At 31.1% G+C, this 25,916-nt stretch overlaps 2 protein-coding genes across 3 annotated transcripts; one reads left to right on the top strand and one right to left on the bottom strand.

Moving 5' to 3' along the window:
* The first annotated feature begins 7,124 nt into the window (after positions 1–7,124).
* LOC101210777 (COBRA-like protein 6) lies at positions 7,125–11,293 on the top strand. Its single transcript, XM_011652983.2, has 6 exons — positions 7,125–7,414; positions 7,530–7,609; positions 8,937–9,390; positions 9,815–9,968; positions 10,074–10,354; positions 10,668–11,293. Exons 1-6 carry the CDS (start codon positions 7,306–7,308, stop codon positions 10,943–10,945), a joined length of 1,356 nt encoding a protein of 451 aa, XP_011651285.1. The 5' UTR covers positions 7,125–7,305; the 3' UTR covers positions 10,946–11,293.
* A 2,883-nt stretch (positions 11,294–14,176) lies between these two features.
* On the bottom strand, positions 14,177–20,717 carry LOC101203254 (uncharacterized protein At4g06598). 2 transcript variants are annotated; one of them, XM_004146206.3, is made up of 5 exons: positions 20,542–20,716; positions 18,911–19,656; positions 17,766–17,841; positions 17,549–17,675; positions 14,177–14,906 (listed from the first exon to the last, which is right to left on the bottom strand). In XM_004146206.3, exons 2-5 carry the CDS (start codon positions 19,627–19,629, stop codon positions 14,695–14,697), a joined length of 1,134 nt encoding a protein of 377 aa, XP_004146254.1. In that variant the 5' UTR covers positions 19,630–19,656; positions 20,542–20,716; the 3' UTR covers positions 14,177–14,694. The 2 variants fall into 2 exon arrangements, with proteins under 2 accessions (XP_004146254.1, XP_031738989.1); XM_031883129.1 differs by lacking the exon at positions 14,177–14,906 and adding an exon at positions 15,656–16,202 and having other exon boundaries at positions 20,542–20,717.
* Positions 20,718–25,916: the final 5,199 nt, after the last annotated feature.

The raw sequence follows: 25,916 nt of genomic DNA, 5'->3' as shown, positions 1-25,916 counted from the left end.
GGTCTGAGCAACAAGGACGAATTTGTATGTTCTCAGATGCTGTTGATACAATAGTCTAAATATGAGGTAATGAGACCAAGTATAAAAAATGATTCGGGATCCTTGGCGAAAATAATAATTAACTAATGTGCTTTTGTTTGAGATGATTTTTGTTATGCAAAAAAGATATGTTATGTGAAATGTATATTGATATGATTTAAATCTATTGTGAAAATGATTACATGCATTTTGACATGTTTTGTGAAATAAAGTGTTTAATTGATACACTGATTTGTGTTGGTATTTATGATTTGACGAAAATGATTTATCAAAGGGCATTGCAAAAAGGGTTTCATAAAACGTCACTAGTCATTTAGACTTACATTTTAAAAATCTCATTCCAAGATTAGGCGTTTAGGTCAAGTAGAGAAGCAGATTGAAGGATTTGTGGTGAGATGACTCCATAAGTTTTGGAAATAGTTAAACATTAGTTATTTAGTCAAAGTGTTATAATTATGTATCAAACGTCTGTTATTAATAAAGTATACGTTTTGGTATGTATTTATTATACGTGGCATTTAGGTTTACCACCGTTGCGTTTTGAGTTTTGTTTCTAGTTTAAAATGAGATGAGAATAAGATTTTGCGATAAGAAAATTTCAAGGTTGTAACAAACTCGCATCCTATTTGTACTACTTCGGCATTATCATCGTAGTACGGTTTGAGGTGTGTGACAAAAATATCATTATTTTTGTATTTTAAAGTTTGTTTAGTTTTAGTCTATTAACTTACTTGAAAAGTGTCAACTTTTGGTTGGTTGCAACTATCAACCTCCACATTTTTATAAATGAAAATATCAATTTTTATAATTTATAGTTGGTGTGATATTTTTTTAATAGAAAAACAAAACAGAAATCAAGAGGAAAATAAACAAACCCCATTCTTAGAGTATAAAATACAAAAAGCTGTAAATATCATAACAAATTTTAGGTTAATTTACATGTTTGCTCTTCAACTTGAAGTTTGGTATTTCTCTATTTGGTCTTCAAAATTTAAATTATTTATAAATAGCAAAACTCTAAATTTATGTTCATATATAAAAAAGAAAATATTCAAGTAAAGAAAGTTAAGCCCAAAATGCATCCATTTGATAGAGACCTGGGAGGAGTATACAGTATGATGAGGTTTGTTTTGGAGATTTGACAAATTATATTAATTAATCTACACATTTAGATTGAACTTCTTAACTCTAGAATAGGAAGTTATATATGTCAATTATCGATGAGCAAAACTTACTCTAACATTTTCGACGATTTCTTATTATAATAAAATAGTGTAGCCTTACACAGGACATGTGTGTGATATGTTGTTTTGATAATTTTATGTAAGAAAAAAGAAATCTCAAATTTGAGAAAGTAGGTTAAATCTCATTACAACCCAATGTTTTTAGACCATTATGCATGGAAAATGGTGGAGGAGAGAAGTTAGCTTTTTTTTAATTAAAAAAATCTAATTTAATTGTAATAATAATATAAAAAATTTATTTCAAAAAACAAAACTCGAAAATATTTATAAATATAACAAAATTATATAATCATCGATGATATATATAGATAGACACTAACATACTTCTATTGTTGTTTATCAATATTTATCATTGATAAATTTTTTGACATGTGAGTATGGATATAATTTAGTTCTTAAATTTTGAGTTTGGATTTAATTTAGGATCTTGGTTTAAAAATATTACAATTTTATCTTTCACACGTGAGTTTTATTTCAATTTGGTTTCTATTTTAAAATTTTCATTTTAAACCTCATTTGTTCACTAAATCGCGCTTTTTCGAAATCAATTCACACAAATATAAAAAAATCTTAAAACCTAAAATCGCCCTTTTTCGAAATCAATTCACACAAATATAAAAAATCTTAAAACCTATTGAAGTAAAATGTAAATCTCAAATGTAAAATTATAATACCTTATAAACTTAAATACTAAACATGTAATATTTTTAAATAGGTTGGCTAAATAGAAACTAAATCAAAAACCTAATACTAAAAATGGTTTTTTTTTCCAAAGAACTCCTTAACCCACTTTTTAAACCCAATGTTTTAAAAGTGGAAATCCCATTTGGGAACTCAAGCACAAATGTCATCAAAACGCAAATTTTTAATTATCTGTAGTATATATAGAAGTCTCGACGTGGAAAAATCTATAGTATATATAAAAGTATGGATGAGGAGAAACTTTTTGTTTCTAATTTTGTCTTTTTTCGTAGTAGATTTGTTTGTTTCTTCCTTCGGTTTTATTGTAATTTGCTTTTCATTTACTTTTAATTTGAAATTAATTATTGACAAATATTTGGACATAAATAATTTTAACATTTTCTCTCCAATTAATTATATCATTAAAATATCTCTAAAAACCATTCTCATTCCCTTAACTTCTACCTATTCACATTCCACTTTCATGCAAATTAATTATTTTATAATTACTTCAACCTTTAAAATTCTTTTTCCTTTTCAAATCTTTGGGTATAAATATCTCATTCTTTTTCTTTTCTATGCATGCTCACAATAAAAAGTTAAAAGTGTGTGGGTATAAATATCTCATTCTTTTTCTTTTCTATGCATGCTCACAATAAAAAGTTAAAAGTGTGAAGAAATTAGTCTTCTAACAAGTTCAAATGAAGATTTGTGAGCCAAAGTTTCTACAAAAGAGCCCACAAACCCTTCTTCATATTTTTGCGACGTCTAGGAGCAACCAATCAACCCAATGAAAACGATGCAGAGAAATTGATGAGAATTCAAGGATGAATAATGTAAAAGTGAGAGACTAAAGAGACAACGATCAGAAACATTATTTCCAAAAAATAACAAAGTGACATGCGGATACCAAATAACTATTTTTCAGTTTTTAATTATTGTTTTATAATTAAGTTAAATGTGAATAATACATTCTTTGCTCATGTTATTTTTTTCATTTAATTAATTTTTTATTAATAAAATGGTGAAGTGTGGTTAATACAATTTTATTGTGTTTGAAATATGTAACTTTTGTTAGAATCTAATTATTAATTATAGTTAAAGGTAATACAACGTGTAAAAGTAGAAATATGAGAGTAGTTTATCCGTTTTGTCCTAAAAAATTAATTAAAAATAATAAAAACTTTAAATTTAATTTATTTTAGAATTTTAAAAGTTTTAGAAGTTGAATAGTTTGATCGAGTAATTATTAAAAAGTCATAACAAATTTATAATTTGACAATAAATTCTAATAAATTTAAATTTTTGAAAAGTTTGAAAATTTTATAATTTAACCGACTACTCAACTCTTGAAATTAAATAGACATCATCTTTATGTACATTTTTCTATAAAAATCTTGTATGTGTATTTGTTTGTTTTTTCCAAACTCAGCCCCTTTTCCAAACTTAGTTGTTTGATGTATAATGTGTTAGAGCATAATGGATAATCACACTTTTCTATAAAAAGTTACGTATGTTTATTTTTGTTCTTCTTGAGAGATAATTTATTTATTCGGTATGATATGAGATATTAGATAAGTGTACTAAGTTTTTTTTTCTTCCTAGAATAAATTATAAAGTAAATGCTTTAATAAATAATGCATGGTTATATTTGAAAAAATAATTTTAAATTTGATTCTAAACATCAACAAAAGTAGATAAAAAAAAAATTATCTCAAGTGCATATACTAATATCTTCCTTCCAATATATGTTTTCACGTTTTCTTTAATTAATACAATATTCTTCCTAATAAGAAATGATATAAACTTTGAAAAAAAATATTTTTAAAATGAAAGTAGTATGTTTTACTGAAAACAAAGTTTTGTTATAATTCAAGAATTTAACATTAATTGTAAGTTTGTTTTTTAATGCATTATATCTTATATAATATATTAAACCTTAAAATATTAACATAAAATCAATTTTTATTTTCTTCATTTTCCACTCTCATTTTGGAATACCTATGAAAACATTTTTACTTTAATAAAATCATTATCCAATAATTTTAATGATAAAAATAGTAAGGTATCTTTTATACCTTTTATTTTTAAATGATGTATTTTTTGTACTTTTGAAAATTAATTTTGTTTAATTTTGTTAAATGTGATTTTTCTTATTTTTCATATTTTTTACATTCATTTAAAAAGTTGAAAGAGTTACGCGCTATGTGTTGAAGGACTAGTATATATAAAAGCCTTAATGTGGAGAAAATTTTTTCTCTCCATTATACCCTTAAGTTTAATTTTGTGTTTCAATTCACTTTTTGGTTTTATGGTAAATTCATTTTTTATTTTGTTTTTTTTAATATAATTAATTATGGAAGATTAATGGTTTTTCATTTACATTTTAGAAATTAATTAAAAATTAAATATCTTTTTATTTTTAATTTTGTTTCTTATAATATAATTAGTTATGGAAGACTAATGGTTTTTCATTTACATTTGAGAAATTAAATATCTTTTTATTTTTAATTTTTTATAATATAATTAATTATGGAAGTGGTTTTTCATTTACATTTCTTCAACTTTCATTTTTCTACACATTATTGAGTATTTTATTTCATTAGTTTGTTATTCTTTTCCTCTCAATTTTTTCTCCAAAGGTTTAATATTTAGCATGTAAAGATGGAAAATCATTTGAGGAAATCGAGTGCATATAAAGAGAGGGTAAAGACACAAAGATGCATTTAATTTCTTGACACCCCTAGACCCTATCTCACCTAGCTAGCTATGCATACTCAAGAAGAAGACAACATTATTTATTACTTGATTTTTTTTTCATTTCCTTAAGTAACATAAGAAATAGAAGATGATAGAGTGTGTTACTCACATGAAGCTAACCTCTTTAATTTCTATGAATATGTATTTCTTTTTTTATACTATATATAAAAGCATGGATGAGGAGACATTTTTTTGTTCCAACTTTGTCCTTTCATTATAAGGTAATTTTGTCGTTTAAATACAAAAATTAATGTAGTTTTTTTATAAATTAAATTAATTTTTTAAAATTGTTTTATTAATATGATTGTTGAATCTTGTGATTATATTTTACTTTTATGTTATTTAATTAATTATTTATTTTTCTCTCGTTTCAATGTTTCTTCCTAAAGGTAAGAAAATAACTCTCTCCACATCTAAAAAAAATCACTTTTCTCTCTAATCAATTATTTCTCTTATTAAAACTTCTCTTTTCCACATTCATTGTTTTCATCTCTCTCTTAACCTCTTATTTTTCAACTATTCAGATTCTCTTCTCTCTTATTAACTCTTCAATATGATCTCCCAACCTTTCAATTTCCTCGTGTTTGAATTCTTTTAGTATAAATATTTTATTCTTTTCTTCCCTTCAAACTGATCATAAGTCACAACAAAAAAAACTAAGATGTAAAGAAGAAATCAAATTATCATTCTCATGTTCTCTTTTGTTTTTTTTTCATTTTTGTTGTATTTATTTAATTCTATATATAAATATGTTTGTATTCCTTTCTGGATGTTTAAATCATGTAATCTTAGATTTTCTTTTGTTGGAATGTAAACATGTGATCTAAATATATGTTTGTGTATTTTTTCATGAAATATGTTTGAGTCGTATAACCATGAATTTTTTTTTTTAGAATGTAATAACAGGGAATCTTGAACATTTTAAAAGAATACATTATTTGCTTATGGTTTTTTTCATTTAATTAATTTTTGTTTTCTATTAGAGTTGTTTTATTGATAAATTTGTGAAGTATGATTAATAAATTTTTATTATGTTTGAATTATGTAACTTTTATTGGAATCTAATTATTGATTATAGTTAAAAGACAATACCATATGTAAAGGTAGAAATATGAAAATAGCTTTTTCTTTTTTGTCCTAAGAAATTTATTATTAATAATAAAAACTTTAAATTCAATTTATTTTAGAGTTTTAAAAGTTTTAGAAGTTGAATTATTTTATCAAGTATTTAATAAAAAATCATAACAAATTTATTTTACAATAAATTTAATAAATCTTAGAATTTGAAAAGTTTAAAAATTTCAATTATTGAACAAGATTACTCAATTCTTAAAATCAAATAAAAATTACATTTTTGTCCCTCCAATAAGCTTTGGAGAAAAAAAATTATATTTTAAAAATGAAGTACATGTTTTGCAAAAAAACAAACAAAGTTTTATTATAATTCAAGAAATTAATTAACGTTCATTCAAAGATTATCTTTTAATGCAATATATATATCTTATAGAATACATTAAACATTAAAACATTACCATAAAATTACTTTTAATCTTACATTTTTTCTTCAATAAGCTCATAATAATGATAACAATAGTAATGTGTATTTTTTGTAATTTTGAAAATTAAATTTGTTAAACTTTGTTATATGTGATTTTTTTTAATGACTTCATATTTTTTACATTCATTTAACAAGTTGTTAAAAGAATCACGTGCAATGCACGTGTTCAAAGATTAGTTTATATAATAGATTTATAAATTTACATTCTCAAGTTTGCAAACTAAATAATTATTCTTTAACTATTGGATAACTCACATTCAAGGAAATTAATAAGAAAAAACTTTTGGGTAACTCAAATCTAAAGTTAATGAACTAAAATTATAAATTAATATAATTGTTAATAAGAAGACCATATTTATTGGGGAAAGAAAAGGAAAGAAAGCATAACGGTAAAGGCAGATAGTACGGATCAATCAATGACCAATTTAGCTTTGAATATTAACAAATTCACTACGAACAAAACAAACCTTTCCTATGTTTTTTTTATTCTTTTTTAGAAATGCATCCCATGCCTTTTAACCAACATGACCTTATAATTTTTCATTCAAATGTTATTGTTTCCGTTAATACAAAAATAAAAGAAAATTGTTTTAAATGATATGTTTTTGTGTTATAAATGTATTCAACTATATTTGTAAATATTTTTTTTCGTTTAATTTTTATAAAAGAAATGAATGTCTGTAGATAAGAATGAAATTCAACATCCAAGTTGGGGAATTTTCATTAATCTCAACTAATAATTCTCTCGTCAACTTTTAACATTCCCACCAGAGAGAGAGAGAGAGAGAGAGAGCAAGAAAAATGTAATACATTCATTCCCATGCCATGCATTTAGTCCACATTATGCATTTTGCGTTTCTTTTCCATTCCCCCTCTCTTTCTTCCCTTTTTATTTCCCTTTTTCACTCTCTGATCAACACCAAAATCCCCAATCGCCTCCATTGCTGAGATTATCCCATCACAGATTTTATTCAATATCCGCCGGTTTCCCTATTTGAGGGTTTTCAATATCTTGTTTTGGGCATGGAGAACCAGTTTTTTTCCATTTTTCAACGAAACCCATGTTGGGATCAAAGGTTTATAGTCTTTCCTTTGATCTTCCTCTCTCTCACTTGCTCCTTCTCACCTTCCTGTAAGTATATTCCTCTCTCTAATTTTGTACGGTCATGCATATTTGTGTTCTGTTTTGTCTGTGGATTATGAGGGGATAGAAGAAATTTAATACAAAAGCGTAGGTTGAAATGCAGATGGATATGATTCATTGGACCCTTATGCTAACATTACAATCACTTGGGATTTCTTGGTAGAGAATGGGGACACTTATGATGTAAGTATAACTGTTATGCTCCATAATATTTAATTTACTGGTCAAGTTTTAGTTTATCGCTGTTATCACTTATCATCTTAAACTAAGTACTTAACACTGTTTCTAAAAGATTATAATTATTATTGTGTTAGTCGAATACTTTATCTTAATAAATCAATGCCAATCTGAGACGTGAACGTCATTGGCTTACATTTAGTGTTGTTATGTACTTGTACTGTCATGGTCCACTTTCAAATCCGTAATCCAAAAACACAATCTGATTGATGAGTTGAGGATGACAATTAGTTCACTTTCCGAAATTATGTTACTAGTTCACTTTCGAAAATTATGTTACAAGTGTTACAATATAAGAACTATGAATCCATTACATTTACCGATACCGTTACTATTTGACCTTAGACAATAATAATAAGGATAACAATAAATGTGACGAAATCATTAATTCTAAGTAGATGCAATCAAAAGCAATCCAACTAAGTTTGAGATTGAGGAACGATTGATCTATCGATAGATTCTCGTTACAATTACCTCAATTTTCTTTATGAATTGGTTAACACGGGTTAAATGTTAGTCGCATATTATTCTAATCATATTGTTAGTTTGTTTCATTTTAGAATGATCTATGAATGAGTGGATCTATGAAGTTTTATTTTATTTAGTATAGGCTACACATTCAATTCTCAACTTATATCAAGCTTAATGGAGTTCGAAAAATAGTCGACTTGAAAACGGTATCTTATTTCTTTTTGCTTTAAGATGATGCAATTCCAAAATAGATTTATTCTTGTATTTTTTATTCTAGAAGTTTAATGTTCATGATTTTAAGGTCAATTCAAGCATAAGAATCGAAGGCTTAAATCGTCACCCACATGTGTGATGTAATACCCTTTTAAAAAAAATCATGACTTTGAGATTGCAACTGTAGACTAAAACTTATAGCTTCCAGTTCTCACTTCTTGAAGAGCTGAAGTTTCTCACTTTTGGCGTTTTCTAACATCTTATACTTTTCAAAGTAACGAATATCCTAATAAGTGGAAGTGTTTGGCCATTTTGGCTTAAAAGTGTTCTTTATTTATTTTCACGGTCTCTTTTAGTTCTTTTTGCCCTCATTTCTCATATCTTTGTTCCATCTACAAAATCCAGCAGTTTGTTTTAGTGGTTTCTCATGTAAGTTTTGCTATATAATATAATTGTTATTAACAAATCTTCGAGGAGCACATCTAACTATCTACACATGATCAAGACAATAGCAAGGATAACTTGCCACCTTTTTTCTTTAGTTCTAAATCAATTGATCAAGAATTGATCATCATGTTAAACTTCACAGGTGAGGGTTTCATTGTACAATTTCCAACTGTTTCGCCATGTGGAGCTGCCTGGTTGGAAACTTGGGTGGTCATGGAAAGGTGAGGAGGTTATATGGGGTATGTGGGGAGCAGAGACTACTCAACAAGGAAATTGCTCCAAATACGTAGGCAGAGAGCTTCCTCATTGTTGTGAGAAGAAGCCGGAAATTGTTGATCTAATGCCGGGAGCTCCTTATAAGTTGCAAGTGGCCAATTGCTGTAAAGCAGGTGTTCTATCTTCCATGAGACAAGAGTCTTCCAATTCTGGAGCTGCCTTCCAAATGAATGTTGGGAAGTCTTCTGGAAAGGATGTAGATAGCAAAATGCCAGCAAATTTCACACTGGGGCTTCCTGGATATACTTGTAGTGAACCATTTCAAGTCCCTCCAACCAAGTTCAGTAAGGATGGTGGTCGCCGGTGGATGCAAGTTCTAGGTAATTCTAATTACTTGAGATGACTGACACAAAAATTTGTTCTTCTATGGTTTTATAAAAGATTTTAACTTTTTTTGTTAAAATAAATCGTTTGGGTTCTAATCAATAGAAAAATTAAACAAAATGTGAATCGAACTGGCCCTTTATCTTGTTAGTTTAAAGAAGCAAGAACGGAAAGGAGATTTTTTCCCACCTTCAAGGTCACTTCTAATACCAACAGTAGATCGAGTTAATGCAGAAATGAACATTGCTCAGTTATAATTGGCATGTACTTCTCTTCGGTTAAAATCATAATGGGAATTGATATTTGTGTGTTAGTTTTGTGAGATTCTTTTTGACATTTAGAAAGTAACTGGATTATTGTAGGTTAATACTTGATAGAACTCCCTCTGAGATTTATTTGTACACTGTTTTCTGTTTGTAGAAACATGGAATGTGACCTGTGTTTACTCTCAATTCCGATCATCACCGACACCGGGGTGCTGCGTTTCATTGTCATCCTTCTACAACAGCACCATTGTCCCTTGCCCTCAGTGCAGCTGTGGTTGCCAAGGGCTAAAGGGAACAAAATGTGTCAAGTAATATGCCACACTTTGCCTCCCCTGCCATTTTTTAGTCTTGGAATAAGAGGTATTTCTTTGTGTGACTAATAATATCTTCCACTGTCCAAAAATATTTTACAGGTCAGGTGAAGCTCCTTCAGTGTTGCAACTTCCACATGAACACAACACTGCTGAAGTAGAAGCATTGGTGAGGTGTTCACAGCACATGTGCCCAATAAGGGTGCATTGGCATGTGAAACAGAGTTATACACAGTATTGGAGGGTAAAGATAACAATCACAAATCTAAATTTTGCTAAGAATTACTCTGATTGGAACTTAGTAGTAATGCATCCCAATTTGCGGAATATTACTCAAGTTTTCAGCTTCAACTACAGCCCCCTCAATCAGTATGGTAACATCAGTAAGTTTCACCACTGTCCATTGGATCTTATCTCTCACATTTCTCTTTTTTTATCAGAATTCATAGCATGTTTAAAAGTAATTTTTAACTCTTTAAAATGGCAATTAAACTTATGGAAGATGCGTACATAATGTTGGAAATTTCTACAAAACGCTCTTTTATATATTTGAGCTACTTTTGAATCTATCAAAAGCATTTCTTATACTTTAAATGCTCTCTAAAACTTGTCTTTAAGGCCTCATAATTTATAAGAGACTGATTCTTTTCTGGAAAAAAAACATTCTGAGTATAAACTGCTGTTGTGCTTCTGAAGATGACACGGGGATGTTTTGGGGGATACACTTCTACAATGACTTATTACTCACATCAGGAGAGAGAGGGAATGTCCAAACAGAAATTCTTCTCCAAAAAGATTCAGAAATTTTCACTTTCAGAGAAGGATGGGCATTTCCAAGAAGAATTATGTTCAATGGGGATGAATGTGTAATGCCACCTCCAGACCAATATCCAAGGCTCCCAAATAAAGCACACAGGAGCATGACAGCCCCATTGGTAGTTTTCTTCTTCTTGTTTCTTTCTCTATCATTATGACAGTGGAATTTAGGAGATGGCAGTTCAATACCACAAGTTACAAGTAGTATAGCATAGTTTTGAGTTTTATTTGTCATATGGTTCTGATGATGAGAATATTAGTTGAGATGATGAGCCTTTTTCATACCCGTTCACTATCATTGTTTCTAGACTTGATTCTTTAAACTTTGAAAGCCAACCAAATGCCAAATGATGAAATTATTCTAAAAGTGACCTGTTCCTGTTGTGATGAATTCTTGTACATTAATGGCAGCAGAGGTGTGAGATTTAACAACTGCACAAAGAATCTGAGATGTTTGCCATGTTGGTGTTAAATAATAGCAAGTAAAGTTTATTGAAGTTTTCAAATTTATCTTGTAATTACTTTTCCTTCCCTTTTTCTATTTTGCACCTTAAAACTTTATCTTACAATTCTATATCCCAGACAAATTCTTCCTAACTTAAACTTCATAACTCAACTGGATGTTCCAAACAACTTCTCAACTATGTCGACATTTCAAGATCTTCGTATTGAAAGATAAGTTCAATACTTAGATGAGATGTACAAATTAAAGAATGATGTAACTCGAGATGCACCTTATCCCGAAATAAGGAATTTTAAATAACCCGCAAAATTGGATTAAATATTGTGAAAGAAAAACAAAAATAAATATATTGAAGTGAAGTACAAGTGTCTCACTGTTTTCAAGTCATTGGCTGTGTGCTAATATATTTCTTTATTAGTAGAAGGAAGCACTGAGCATCATATAATCTCATGCATGTCTTCATTAATACAACAATTCAACTAAAGATGATGCAATTGCAAACCACCATGCAAGTTCAAAACTCCACAATTAAACAGGTATCTTGTCATTTAAGAGAAAGGAAAGACAAAGTATTTATATTCATAGAACTGTTGAATTAATATGTAATTAATAAAATTTTCCTAAATACGTTTTTTACACTAAACAACGAAAATACTCTTTTATGGCTGAAATGAAACTCATAGGAAAAGAACTTATCAAACATTAAAAAATGTAACATTGTTGAGATTGGTTGCCTTATTTTATTAAAGATAAAATTGAAGCTTAATTTTCTATAGTCAATTCGAACATTTTTTAAAAATAGCAATATTTACAAGTTATAGCAAACTTTATCAATGATCTATCATTTCTATCAATTCTGGTTAATAAGGTTAATAAAGATATTTGGTTGGTTATTGCTGTGGTCGAAGATAGAAGTGTGGCAAAATATGTAGAATTGTGGAAGTTTTGGTGTGTTCCTTCCTTGACCTATGAGTTAGGATACTGCCAAATCAAAACTACTTGATGATCAGATTGCAAGTGAATATTGATTAAGGGGGAGTGATCCTGTTAATGTTATGACTATTGTTTTTGTACAATTGAAATTCAGATATTTGAGTGAGTTCATGGTCAGTGTACCTTAAATCATAACATTGGCCCCATATGTAGATGTTGTGTCGTTGAACTTGGTTACCATTCTTCGTGCTTTTATATGTTTCATAGTTGTTCTTTGTGTTGTTAATGCACGGTAAAGCAAAAGCAAACAGTACAACGATAAGTGTATGTTTTCTCAATTGCTATTAGAGCAGATTGGGTTCATTGAGTTTTCAATGGGATCGATTAAGGAAGGTGGGTCAACAACTTGTCCTTCAGTCTTAGATAGAACAAACTACTCATATTGAAAAGCTCGAATTGCTTTTCTCAAGTCTATTGATCGAGTGGACAATCTCCTTCTCAAACATTGTGCTAGGATGTGATTGATACAATGAGTAATTTTTGAAAGAAAAGAAAATGTAGATTGTGAAATGGAGAAGGATAAGAAAAATAGTTAAAGAAAGTTAAGAAAATAAGAGGGAAATTATCATAAACTGCGTTTAATAGGTTTTGTGTAGGAAAACTAACACCCTTTATAAAAAAAATCGTTTTCAAATCTATTAGACAAGCAGTGTAACAATTTTTCAAATCTCAACTATTCTTTTCTATAAAATTGGAATAAAACTAATTTTTCTTCCGTAATCTTTCCTAATCTTATACCACATCATAACTAATTGTCTTCATCTTAAATCATAATTTATGTGTTTTATAATTAAGTTGACAATCTTACTATACAAATCTTATTTACAAAATAATTTTATATAAAATTTAGGAAGATTATAATAAAAAATTTGACTTGTTAAAAGATTTGGTTAATTTCAATTCATTTCGAATAAAATTTTAGAAGTGAGATCTATAATTTTTTTTTTCAAAAATTGATTATCTGCATAGTTTACTAATTGTATTTTTAATACTTGACAAAGTAAGTTTAATTTTTTTTAAAAAAAAAATTGATTATCGGCATAGTTTACTAATTGTATTTTTAATACTTTACAAAGTAAGTTTAAAATTTTGAAAAAGAATCTCAGCCTAATCATAGATTGAAAATCTCGACAACGATCTCACCCAAGATGAACAACAACACTGATCTACAGGATGGAAGGAGTGTTAGAGGGCGAGGTGCCCTTCCAGCCTCGTATCAGAGTGGAGTTCTGAAAGCTCTCGTTCTTGTAGTAGTAGCCCTTGATGCTCTTGTTGATGGATTTCTTGTGAGATGGGTGTAGCGAATTGCTCTTTGAATGAGCTCAAATCACCTTGTTCAATGATTGTGCTCTTTAATTTAAAAATAAGAGCAAATTTTACTAGACAAAAACTATTAAACGTCATTTCTAACAATTTTCCAAAACATACCAGAAAGAAAAACAGAAAAATAATGTTAAAAGGTGAAATTTTTGTTTATGCATAGTCGTGTCTTTTAAGTATTAGAAAGCATATGAAAAACGAGAAAATGAATAGTCATCACCAACTCCATTAAGCGACAAGGAGAATTCTTCACACTCCCTCCCTCTCTCGTTCCTTTGTGTAACCAGGGATTCTCAACCCCCCACAGTATAAGTTTTCAACACATCCTATGGGAAAAAGTCACCACAACAATTATGTTTAAACCCTCACATATATCTATATTGAATGCTCTAACAGTAAACTAGAACCCTATTTAAACATTTTAATGCTCGAACCAAAGAACTAAATAGATAGACTAAACAATTCAGTCTAAACTTGTAACCACTCCACACCACTGAGTATCAACTGGAAAAAAGAACATCTAAAAATGTAGATCAACTCAACCATAAAAACAGTTTAAGCAATTCTAAAGTCCACGAAAAGAGAGAAAAAGAGAGAAAGCACTAGGCAAGCATTCCATCAGTAAATCAGGGATTTCATTGGAAATCACAATAAGTTATTTCTCACCATGGATGCATTACACAGGTACTGAATGTCTGTTCCAAACAGCACACAGAAGATGTTCACACTGTGGAAGCGGAACCTTTTTCTTCTTTTTTTTGGGGGTGGGTGGGGGGGAATGAAACTAAAAAAAATGGTGCTTATAACTGATGTAAATTATAATTGATTAGACATACAGTACATACAGATACCACCTCCGGTAGGCCACAGAACCCATGTAGAACAAACAAATACTACGGCAATGGACCACCAGGTGCATTCAATTCATATGAAGATGTTAACTCCAGAAAAGGCAGGAACACAGCGGCAAAGAATTAAAAGGGTAGAGAGGAGAGAACGAGATAGACAGGTCTACGGTACCAAGACTGGAAGAGATCAGCAGTGTCTTGCACGAAGGGACAAACATTTTTCGTTTCACCAATTTGGCAAAAATCACCCAGGCACAAACACATTTGAAGCCAAACCAGACACCTAACTGCGCACTGGACCTGTTACCGAGTCACGACTTGAACCAGAATCCTTTTGCTTCAATGAAAGGTTAGCAAATTGATTGTCAAGGTCTTTGCTCGAAGTACGTCGATGACTCGAAGAAGGTCGTAGTTGTTGCGGTTGTTGCTGCTGCTGATGCTGCTGGTGCACAGTTCTTAACCTTCCAATTTCCCTCTCCAGTACTTCCTGCTCCACTGGATATAATTTCATCTCTTAGCTTTCTTGTACAAATAAAAGGGGGAATATTGTATTTCTTGAAGTACGGGTGGTAAGAGTTCTTTAAAAACATGGAATTAGCTACGAAATAGCAATCTCCGTCTCCAGTAATTTATATACACACAATAAAATTCAGAACATTCAACCAAATCTGAAAAGGTTGGTTACAAATTCAACTGCAAAGTAAAAGTTACGAGGCCACAAGAAGGGAAACAATACTAAGACTCCCTAGAAGCCAAAGGGTAAACAACACAACAGTCTTCTCAATATGAGAAACCACACTCCATTTAAGAAAGCAAACATAACCATTTATTCTGAGCTAAAAGTCAATGGCAAAGTGATGAGATCGTGAGTGGAGGAAAGTCACTGTATGGAGAATTACTTCCAACCATAATTAGAATCGAAAAAAGTCTCAGGCTAGTGTGAACAAATGAAAGGAAGCTGCCAATTCATCCTAAAAAGTATAACACTCAAGACAGGAAAACAAGCTTCAATGAAACTTCTGCTATGTACCTAGACAGATGCCACTGCCGCAATGAGAATGACCAGTCATAGTTTAAAGCTACCAAAATAATTAGACAAACCTAAACTACCGAAATACTGTTTTCGAATGGGTTTAGAGAGACTGTTGGGGAGTATTTGGAAAGCTGAAATGTAATCGGGATTATTGGAAATCAGAGGGACATTAGAATGCGTGTCGAACTGAGGAAAAACAAAAATGGGATTGTAAAACATGAAAACGATGGAAAATAGGTTTTAGTTGAAAACTACAAGAACTGAATGAGTTTAGTATTACAATTCGGGCTTACAACACTCAACCCAAACATGAATTTTGGATTACATTACATTGCATTCCAATTCCTTTACAAGTGCCCAAACGCCCCTGTAATGCGGCAGTCTGCAGTTGCCATGAGCAGGGTGATTGTTTGATCTGTAACCATCAAAATTCAAAGCTTCAAGCCACTGTCAGATTGTATGTCATCGCAAAAAGCTTTGGGAGGAGCCTATATCAAAACTTGGCAATAATTTTTAAACTCGAACTTTTGGCATCATACCCAAGCTGTAGTATCCTCCTTAAAAGATCATGTCTTGCTAGTTTTTTTTTTTTTTTTTTTTGGCTTGGGACCACTCAACCAACAGTAGAAAGATGTCTTTGTCACATAGGCCTTTGATACGGAATTAGGGAGCTTCATGTCTAGTTCAAGTTAATAACTATTCAGCGTCATCTTCCAAAACCCAGGAAGATAAACCCATCTTTTGGAAGATAAACTTATCTGAAAGATAGTAGTTGCTCCTATAAGATAGGTTCCTTATTAAGGGTTCTACTCAAAAGCAGAATTAATGTTTTTCTATACTTTGAGAATCTCTCATGATTTGTTTCTACCATTACTATTAGTTAGAGAGATACATAAGAGAAAATGCACCATGTGGCTGCTGACATGGCATGCAGGCTTCAGCCCTAACATACAAATACTATTTGAAATCCCAAATGTAATTCTGTAGGAAGTATAGAAACCAAATTGAAATATTTAAAAGTGCCGGACTAAAATGGTATAGCAACAAAAGTACACAATTAATCCACATTTTACTAATGCTAACACATTGTTTTGTAATTTTATAGCTATTTCCTAATCTAAAAAAAAATAATAGTAATTAATTCTTTAAATTAAATTTTTTTAAAAAAAAGGATACTGTTTCAAAATCAATGACTTCGTTCGCCAACATGTTTTCGTACTTGATAACAGTTCATTTAGCATTTGATTAGTATTATTTTATGACATGTGCTCATTAAATCAATCAGCGACGTTTTTTAGTTATCTTTGTCAATATATATATATTAGACAACATTATTCTTCGATAAGTCTGAATTAATCTGTGGATCATTTTATTCACCCTCAATATTAGACATTGGATTTGGATATCCACTCGTTTGTTTTCTTGAATTTATTTCTATGAACATATAGAAAATGAGTTCTAAGGTTTGTAAATATAGAAATCAAATAATATGATCAAAAAATTGAGTGTTGTGATCCAAAATGAACTTAGCATTGAAAATAAAGTTACATACTAATAAAGATAAAAATAATGTTGATGAATATTCTTAAGAAATCATTTTTTAATCAATAATATCAATGAAGATAGCACATGAATTGTACTGGCGTTACTCACATACAATAAATCAGGGCAGTTCTGTATTCACGTGCAAATATATCAAGTTTGGATAACTAAAGCTTCAATATTTTCAAATATTAGTTAATTACTTGTTTGTGCATGCAATCCAAAAGCTTTCCAAATAAAACACGTACTTTCAGAAAAACATATAATTTCTGAAAACCTAATAATATGTAAATATATTAAAAACAAAAAGGTGTAAAATATGTTCAAAATCTTTTAAATGGGCCCCTCTAAGTGATGCAAGGATCCACATAGAACCGTATCAGCTAACTAATGATGTTGCATCATTCATCAAAGTACAAGAACTCAAATGAAATAATTAACGTGCAAGGATAAAATAGTGACCAAGGATCTAATGTCTACCTATAAATCAAAACTATCTTAACATCTACTTATGTGGATCAATATATAGAGAACGCGAGATATATCGGGAATAAGGGCTTACAGTATTTAATTAGCTGCTCTTGAGCTAAATTCTCCAACCGCTGCTTGAGGGCTTTATTTTCCATGCTAAGAATAAGATTTTGCTGGTTGAGAAACTCAAGCTCAGCTGAGACCTCAGTGCCCTCTGCCTATGGAATAAAATATATTGAGGTGATATTTGAGCTTTTACATCAACTGTATGAACCATCTAATTCATAATTTCAGCATACAACACTGACCTGCAAAGCTTGTACTTTCCTTTCAAGCTCAGCTATATATTGAAGTTTCCGAACCCTTGAACGCTGAGCAAATTGCCTGTATCATTCAATTTAAAAATTAAACTAAATGCAAGTTACAAATGCACTTAACAGGATCACGGTTATCCACTCTTAAATAAAGGAACAACATTATCAAGTATTAATAAAATCATCTCAAAGTCATGCTATGTCAGATTAATGAAAACAAAAATAAACAAATAAAAGAAGAAATCATTAAAAAGCACCCAGTGAAACAGTATACAGTATAATTTTTTTACAAAAAAAAGGTGACCAGCAATATATTATATATTATATATTAAGAAATAAAACGAGGCTAATGCTCAAAGTACAATAGAGATAAAGAGACATAAAGAGAGGCTGTGCTATACACATATATTGGATTAAAGGCTGTACAATATATCTATGTATGTGTGTGTATGTATACACACTTGAGTTCTTTTGATTGTTGCCATTGGAATTGAAAACCAGAATTTAAGCCATGCTACTCGAATTTGAGCTCTCTAACAGCTATTCACTTTGTGTGTGTGTGTGTGTGTGGACAAAGAAAAACTGTAGTAGCTTTTCACTTGTTGACAGGAAAAATTACGACAATTCTACGTAAAAGTTATATCAAACAGTTTTGGATGAATTATTTAGAAATGTTTTAAGACAATTGATTCTTCTGCATTAAATAATATATTGTAGAAATAGGACTCAATAAAGTCATTTACTCCTATACCAGTTGAAAGATTATGGATGATGGTAAGTGTTCGAAGATAGAAATACAATTCTTGGTGTGGAATTCAAGTAAAGAGATAATATAAAATAATCTTTCCAACCTAAAATAAAAATACATAATAAAATAAAAGTCATAAAATAATCTCTAGTAAGACATGGGTTTTAAAAAAACACTCCACGGCATACATACATATATATACATATATAAAATCTTCAATGAATTATAAAAACCTAAAAGAATCTAAAATACAATTATAAGTGGAAGCAGGAAAAAAAATAAAGCTGAGCATATTCAATTAAAACAAGCACCGTAGGTCTAGACGTTAGCCTATTCTGTCCAGCGTATATATCCAGATATTAAAATAAAGTAAAACATCATATATACATACTGTTTGGCACGTTTATTTTCGGTATCAGACACAGTTGATTTTCCATGAGAAGTATCCTTCCTGTCAGAAGCGACTTTTGGATCGTGTGAACCAGACTCAACTGGATCCTGTTTCTCACTTGCTGTAGAAGGCAAACCATCTGCTTCCTGCGGAGTGCTTAATGGTCCTGAGGTATGAATACCTATGGTCTCCCTAGGAGAGTGAAGGGCAATGGGATTATTCATGGTAGATAAAGAAGACTCCCACACCCTATTCTTCTGTTTTGTTACATTCGGTTCAGTATAGAATGAAGCATGCCTTGCATCTCTCTGATGATCAAATTCTTGTGATAACCAAGAGTGTCCAGGAACTGCATTTGCATATCTAAATTCTTCTTGCATAATACTATCAAAATTTACATTAGCAGCATCCGTATATGCAAAGGAATCACTTGATGAACGTCGATGACCAACTCTGCGAACAGGGGTCTCTGGCTCATTGAGAAGATCATCAAGCCAAGAAGGCTGCTCCTCTATTAAAATACTTTCGGAAGAAGTTCTTTGATGATAGATGTTACCATCTCTTGGTCTCTGAACAGCTTTTGCTCCAATTACAGTATTAGGAACATATTCAGTATATGATGGAGAAACACTAGGAAATGGACTTTTAGGAGGAAGTAGTGCATGTTTCCCAGAACTCATAAAGCTTCTAACGTTGGATGACCCTTTAGAATTTGCCATAGTAAGAAATGTGAAAAATTCCTTTTCCTGTAACATGAAATATGTCAGAAAATAAATATAGTATGTGGTATATGATAAGAAATATGCTAAAATAACGTATTGCTTTAGCATTCAGTATATGGTGCACGATTATGTTGCTCACTCAGAATAAAAAATAAATTAATAAACTCTCAGAAACTATTAACTATGCCACAGAGTGGCACTCAAAAACAAAGAACATTCAAATAGCAGATCAGCAAAAAAAGAAAATACATCAAATAGTCCAGGACTGGACACCAAAACTTCACAAATTATGAAAAAAGTGGAAGTGGCTAACGTATAAATAAAACAAAGGGAACCCAAGTCAAATAAAAATCGAAATCCTACACAACAATACCTACCCTAGGTAATAAAAAACCATATACCCTAAGATTAATATCGATCATGAATCATTATCTCCTCAACTAAATAGAAGCATCAGGTCATTCAAAAGAATAAGATTTGTAAGGCTTCACGTCACCAACTAACGAAAAGAAAAAGATGCAAATTCCTCCCCTTCAATCCCCTCCTACATTTTCTCAGCAACCAAAATAAAGAAACCCAAAGGACATATTAAAAATTCAATCAAATTGAAAAACAATTTCAGAGATGAGAACAAATCCAGAAGACAACCAAACAAAACCGAGATTTGAAGGGTAAACGAGAAAAGTGGGAAGAAATGGCATAAAATCAGAACGAATTGAATATAAAAAAAAATGCAAGCGGGAAAATGGGAAACAATTCATGTGTTTGACAAAACATAAAAGAGAGAAAAACAAACCTTTTGTGTGTAGCGATTGAAGAAGAAGGAAGATCTTCGAAGCGTAACGCGAAAAGGGAATGAAATCAAAGCGAGAAAAAAAAATAAAGAAAAATGTTGTGAAAAATTTTTACCTTCTGTTTAGGGTTTGTATTTGGGGACCCCCAGCTCGCAAGAATCAAGATGCTCAGCTCTTTCTCTCTCTTCTTCTTCTTCTTCCTTCTTTCTTTTTTCTTCTTCTTCTTCCTCCTCTCTCTCGTCTCTCTCCCCTCTTCCGTATGTCTGAGAGTGAAATTAAGTGGGTGCAGGTGAAGGAGGTTTAGGAGGAAATTTTTGATAAATAACACCTTTTTTTGTTTTATATTTAAAAAGTAACATTGTTTTATAAAATTTGTAATTTTGTTTTTCTCAATCAATCTCATACCGGCTTCGAGATTTTTTTCAAATTTTAAAAATCTCTTTCGATGAAATTTCTCGATCTCTCTCAGTCGAATGCGTCAATGAGATAATACGTTTATTATTAAAAATTTAAAAATAAAGAGATATAGCAAATGACCGAAACACTCCTGGAATTCCAAATTGTTTGATATCCTCACAGAATCATGAACCGTAAACACTTTTATCATTTTTCCCTAGAATTTCTAAAACAAATCAATTTCCCTCTGATTCTTGCATCCCAAAATTTGAAGAAGTTATCCTCGAACTGAAATTGGTCAAGGTGAATTACTTTAAACGATTCCATAGATTTTATCTTAGTTTTTAGTTTATGTTTTTAGGTTTTTCGTTTGAAATCTTGAGTGCATGGACAACTCTGTAGTTTCGGTGCTCTAATTTAGTTATTGTTGAGTTAAACTAGGTCGATTGAGGTTATTTTCGTCAATTCAGTGTAAATCTCGTTATGGAATCCACCGAGCAAGACAGAAAATGCTCGAGTCCTAAGTTTCTTGGGCACGACTTCGGGCAAGATTAAACTGAAATTCATAAAATATTTAGAAGTATGTTTTAGAACTTGGTGCCTCTTGGGCCAAATGTGCACCGATTATGTATTATATGAATTCCTTATTTTAAACTTGGGGTATCTCATAACAACAATGTCCTGAGTTAATCTCTTATTTAGAACTCAATGCATCTCAAGCAAACGATGCCTCAAGATATCACTTCTGTAAAATCCTTATTTAAAATTTGGGGTATCTTGAGTTGATGATGCCCCTAGTTATGTACTCTAAAGCAATTGGTAATGGATCTCAATGTATCTCGGGCGACCATTGCATCGAGAAACATGCATTTCAAAACATTATGTGATAGAACTGAGACTAATTACAAGACATTTATTATGTGCTAGCCCATAAATCAGGTCATTGATTGGAAGAATGAATTTAATATTAGGTAGCAATTGCAATAATAAATTTAAGAAAAACGAAATTTCAATATGTAAATGATATTTGTCAACCTTACTAGAAGTTCTTTAACCTAAACGAAGTCAATTTCTAAATCATCCAGCTCACACGATTTCAATATATAAAAGTAATTTGTGAATCGTATTACAATTTCTCTAAGCATAGATAGGCATCAATAAAAAAAGGTCAATTGTTGATGAAATAGAGGGATATTTTTTAGTTTAGGGTTTTAAAGAAGAAGTGGTTACATCGTGTTAAAAAAATTTACAACAATAAATCTCAAAATCACTCGTTGTCATTTGTTGGGGTGCATCAATCACACGATATACCTTCCATGATGTCGAAGGTAAATTCGGCTTCACTGTGAACACATCAACGTGCTACATCAAAGTAGGGACAACGCACCTCATGTTGTCGAGTTTGTTATCAAGGTTCGCTAACGTCAAATCAATAAATGAATCCCAAACGTTGATTTGTCTCTTGATCATGCCAAGCACGATCAAAATCCAATGGCATCCCCTGATGTTGTAAGGCATGTATATGAAGTCCATATCCATTCATGCCTTGTCACAATCCGATAACTCGCCCATCACGTATTTCAATACGATAGCGTCTTTAACCCAAGTGTACTGAACGTCAACTAGGCGAGTGTCCCTTTTAATTTCCTCGTACAGACCTGAGTTACGCCTTAGAAAATTCTAAAACGTTGGGTGAACCAAAACACAAATTATTAACAAGTTAAGAATAATAATTGAACCGAAAGTTGTTTAAACATACCGTGATGGCATGGCCAGCCGTAGTGAATCATTTCTTGACGTGTGAGGGATCGAATTAACCTGTAACTTCTTATAGGTGAACAAGAACAATGTTTCAATTGTCTGCAAATGGTGAGAAACAACTAATTAGTATCAGATGATGAAATACGTAATGAAAAACATACCAAATTTGAAGTACATACGTTGTCGTCTGTGAATGTATGCAGGGTTAGGAGGTTCATAAACCACAGAAGCACCCTTGAGAATCTAACTATCTTTCGCAACTTCGTAGCTCTTCGAGGGTCCACGAGGTATGCCAAGAATTACTTATTGAACTTCACGAGGATCTTGCAGATGGTAATTATAATTTGTAGGGGCGCACCCCTTTTTCTTCTCTTAGCCCCTTGTCCTTGTTCGAAAATTAAGGAATGCAATTTTCACGGTATACCTCTCTTCCTTGTCGTCTTATCCTTAGGTACGACATTTGAAAAAACCAGAAGGCGAGATGACCTTCATGTCAAACTCAATGGGCTGTACAATTCATAATTCAGTTTATTAGTTAGTTTTATTATTACTAAACTAACCATATAAAGGAATGCAGAGTTTGAAACCATTTACCTCATCCTTCGACTTTAGCATGGGTTAAGGAAGCAGTACTAGCACATCCTGGCCCCCTGATGGTATGTAGATGGGTATGATACCATCCTCGAGGTCGCCACTGATGGATGTCCCCTTCTCCTCGTCAGCAAGCTGGTCATCAATGTCCAGAGCAGGAACATCCACAAATGCATCGCCAACAAAAGTCTAAGACTCTGGTGCATTGAACGACGTACCTTTACCACCGTCGTAGCATGGTTGGGAGTCAACTGCCTTATCCTATTAAAGAAGCAGTAGCCTTGCATAAGTGACAACTAATACTTAACTAAGGCAAAATAATAAAGTGTTCCAAGTAATTGACAATAATACCTTAACCAATGGCATCAGAAGCTTTTTTAGGGTCTATAACTTAGCTAAAATGGACAACAACTCAGCTGACACAGATGACTCTATTTGTTGTGAGGAGTCCTCCATCTGATCTAATCCACCTTCCATGTGACATACATATTGGCTGCAATCACACGTCGTCTAGGGATCAGGCTGGATAGAAGAAGGAGAGGGATGGTCCATGTGATGGGGAGAAGGAGAGGGATGGTCCACGTGAAGGGGATTGTCGACGTGAGTGTGTGGCAAGGCATCCTCGAACTGCTTAGGAGGAGAGACATGAGGGTCTTTCTAGTAACCTTCCATCATCGGAATTTTAAGATGTTGATTGAGATAAGCACACTCCTCATTCGTACATTCAATCTCATGTATTCAGGCTTAAAAATGGAACATCAACCGGTACTAATTAAGAGACTAAACCCTAGAATACTATAGTGAATGTGGAGGAATAAGATGAATCATAACATACAATTTGCGACTCGAAGACCTGGGACTCAATCACCTTCAACCCAGATGAGTGTGAGCAACTCTACTGCATGATGCTCATGAAAGGGTAAAAGCCCTATGGTAGCGGAAGATTTTACAGAACCATTACTCAATTTAATTTCGGAATCCCAAAATACGAGTACATTGACAAAAATTTAGAATCAAAATTCTAAATAAAAACTAAGCAATCTTTTTATTTAAAAGATACAAAGAACTTACTTTATTGATGTCTCTGAATCTGCAAACCACCGAACTGGGACACCACCTGTTAGAAACTTTTCTATTCTTTGAGATGAGATTGATTTGCGGAAACCAATTGGGATGGAAAAAGTTTAGAGGTATTTATAACTGTTTCTTAATATTAATATAATTAATTAAATCATATTTCATTAATATTTTATTCAAATCTTATTTGAATAAATATATTTCTAATATCTTATATATTTATATTAATATAATTAATTAAAATTTCACTCAAATATTTATTTAAGATTTGAATGAATATCTCTAAAATATTTTATAGATTTAATTAAATCAAATTTAATTAAATAAAATTAAACTATTAATTATTTCTTCAATTAATTAATATCTAAATTAAAAATCTTATATTTAACTTAAATTAAATTTAAATCATATTCAAATATAAGTTTATCTCATAACCAATAATTTTAATATGAATCTAATTCACATTAAATTAATATTTGAACTTGTTCAAATATTTTATCTCTCATAAATTAATTTTGAATCATATCCAAAATTAAATTTTATAATAAAGTTTGATAAGCTTTATAGTATAATGTATCACTATATATTAAATTAATTTCCAAAGTAAATTTGAACATTTCAAATTACAACCAATATAAATAAATCTCATTATCCTTTACGAACTAGGAATGGGGCTAATGGACCTACAGATCAGAAGCTACAATGATCTGCGATTAATTGACTAAACTCATTAACCACATTAATGAATATTTGTTAACTGTGTGTACACTCCACTAAAGACTTACAGTTAAACTCTTCTTATTGTAGATATATTTATGTGTCTACGGATATAGACCAATAATAGTAAGTTAGTATTTCACGAGTGTTTGTAACACCAGTTTGGTCAATTTACCGTTTTACGCCTAAGTTACCTTTAATCCTTAAATATCAGTGTTCCTCTAATGAACAACTTGTTTATGGTCTTACCAATAAACAGAAACCCCTCTCGTGCCACAGAGAGGGTAGGGCCCTTTGTTCAATACCTGAAGTCACCATGTAAGGGAACACTCATCTACTTACCCTAAAGTAAGAAATGAGTGAATTTCATCTTGTGTAATTATGTTCTCAACTCCTCACTCGGTCTTGTCCCCAAAATGATAAGCTTCTTGAGTAAGTGATCTAGTCACTCTCACCCGTACAAATCAAAGGACAATCCCTCGCAAGCAGGAGTTCATAATACACTCAAGATTAAGACTAAGTTACCTAGATCATCCTAGTGAAATAGAAACCTAACTAGTTAACGGAGTTACATCTAGTGGTTACTATTTCGCAATCCGATCTTATGCAATCTGATTGCATAGGATACCCTCACTCGCATGTCAACTACACATACGCTTTGGATCATTACATTTGTATCAAATATAAAGTGAGTCGTATTCATAGTGTTACTAGGATAAGGTGCCTAGTCTTATCCCTATACTATAGACTCTTTAAGTTGATCTCAAACATTGATATATGTATGTCTCTACATACTGTTCAAGACTCATTAAACAGCTTAGGATGTTAGTTTATTAGATTTGGATTATTAAGACAAAACTAATATTATAATCAATAATAATTATTACAATAATAACACTTTATTAATAAAGGTCAATGAATTATATTTACAATATACGAGTTTTAAGA

Source organism: Cucumis sativus, chromosome 3 (assembly GCF_000004075.3).
Source record: "Cucumis sativus cultivar 9930 chromosome 3, Cucumber_9930_V3, whole genome shotgun sequence".
Lineage (NCBI taxonomy): Eukaryota > Viridiplantae > Streptophyta > Magnoliopsida > Cucurbitales > Cucurbitaceae > Cucumis > Cucumis sativus.
Note: the sequence above shows the minus strand (reverse complement) of the source record. Positions and strands in the feature narration are given on the sequence as shown.

Excerpts from the sequence above, each read along its gene's own strand:
- LOC101210777 (XM_011652983.2), top strand. The coding sequence starts at position 7,306 with ATGGAGAACCAGTTTTTTTCCATTTTTCAACGAAACCCATGTTGGGAT. Across the intron at positions 7,610-8,936 it reads AGAATGGGGACACTTATGAT|GTGAGGGTTTCATTGTACAA; the intron begins GTAAGTATAACT and ends TAAACTTCACAG. Across the intron at positions 9,391-9,814 it reads CCGGTGGATGCAAGTTCTAG|AAACATGGAATGTGACCTGT; the intron begins GTAATTCTAATT and ends TTCTGTTTGTAG.
- LOC101203254 (XM_004146206.3), bottom strand. The coding sequence starts at position 19,629 with ATGGCAAATTCTAAAGGGTCATCCAACGTTAGAAGCTTTATGAGTTCT. Across the intron at positions 17,676-17,765 it reads GGAAAGTACAAGCTTTGCAG|GCAGAGGGCACTGAGGTCTC; the intron begins GTCAGTGTTGTA and ends TTTATTCCATAG. Across the intron at positions 14,907-17,548 it reads AGAGCAGCTAATTAAATACT|TGGAGCAGGAAGTACTGGAG; the intron begins GTAAGCCCTTAT and ends AATTATATCCAG.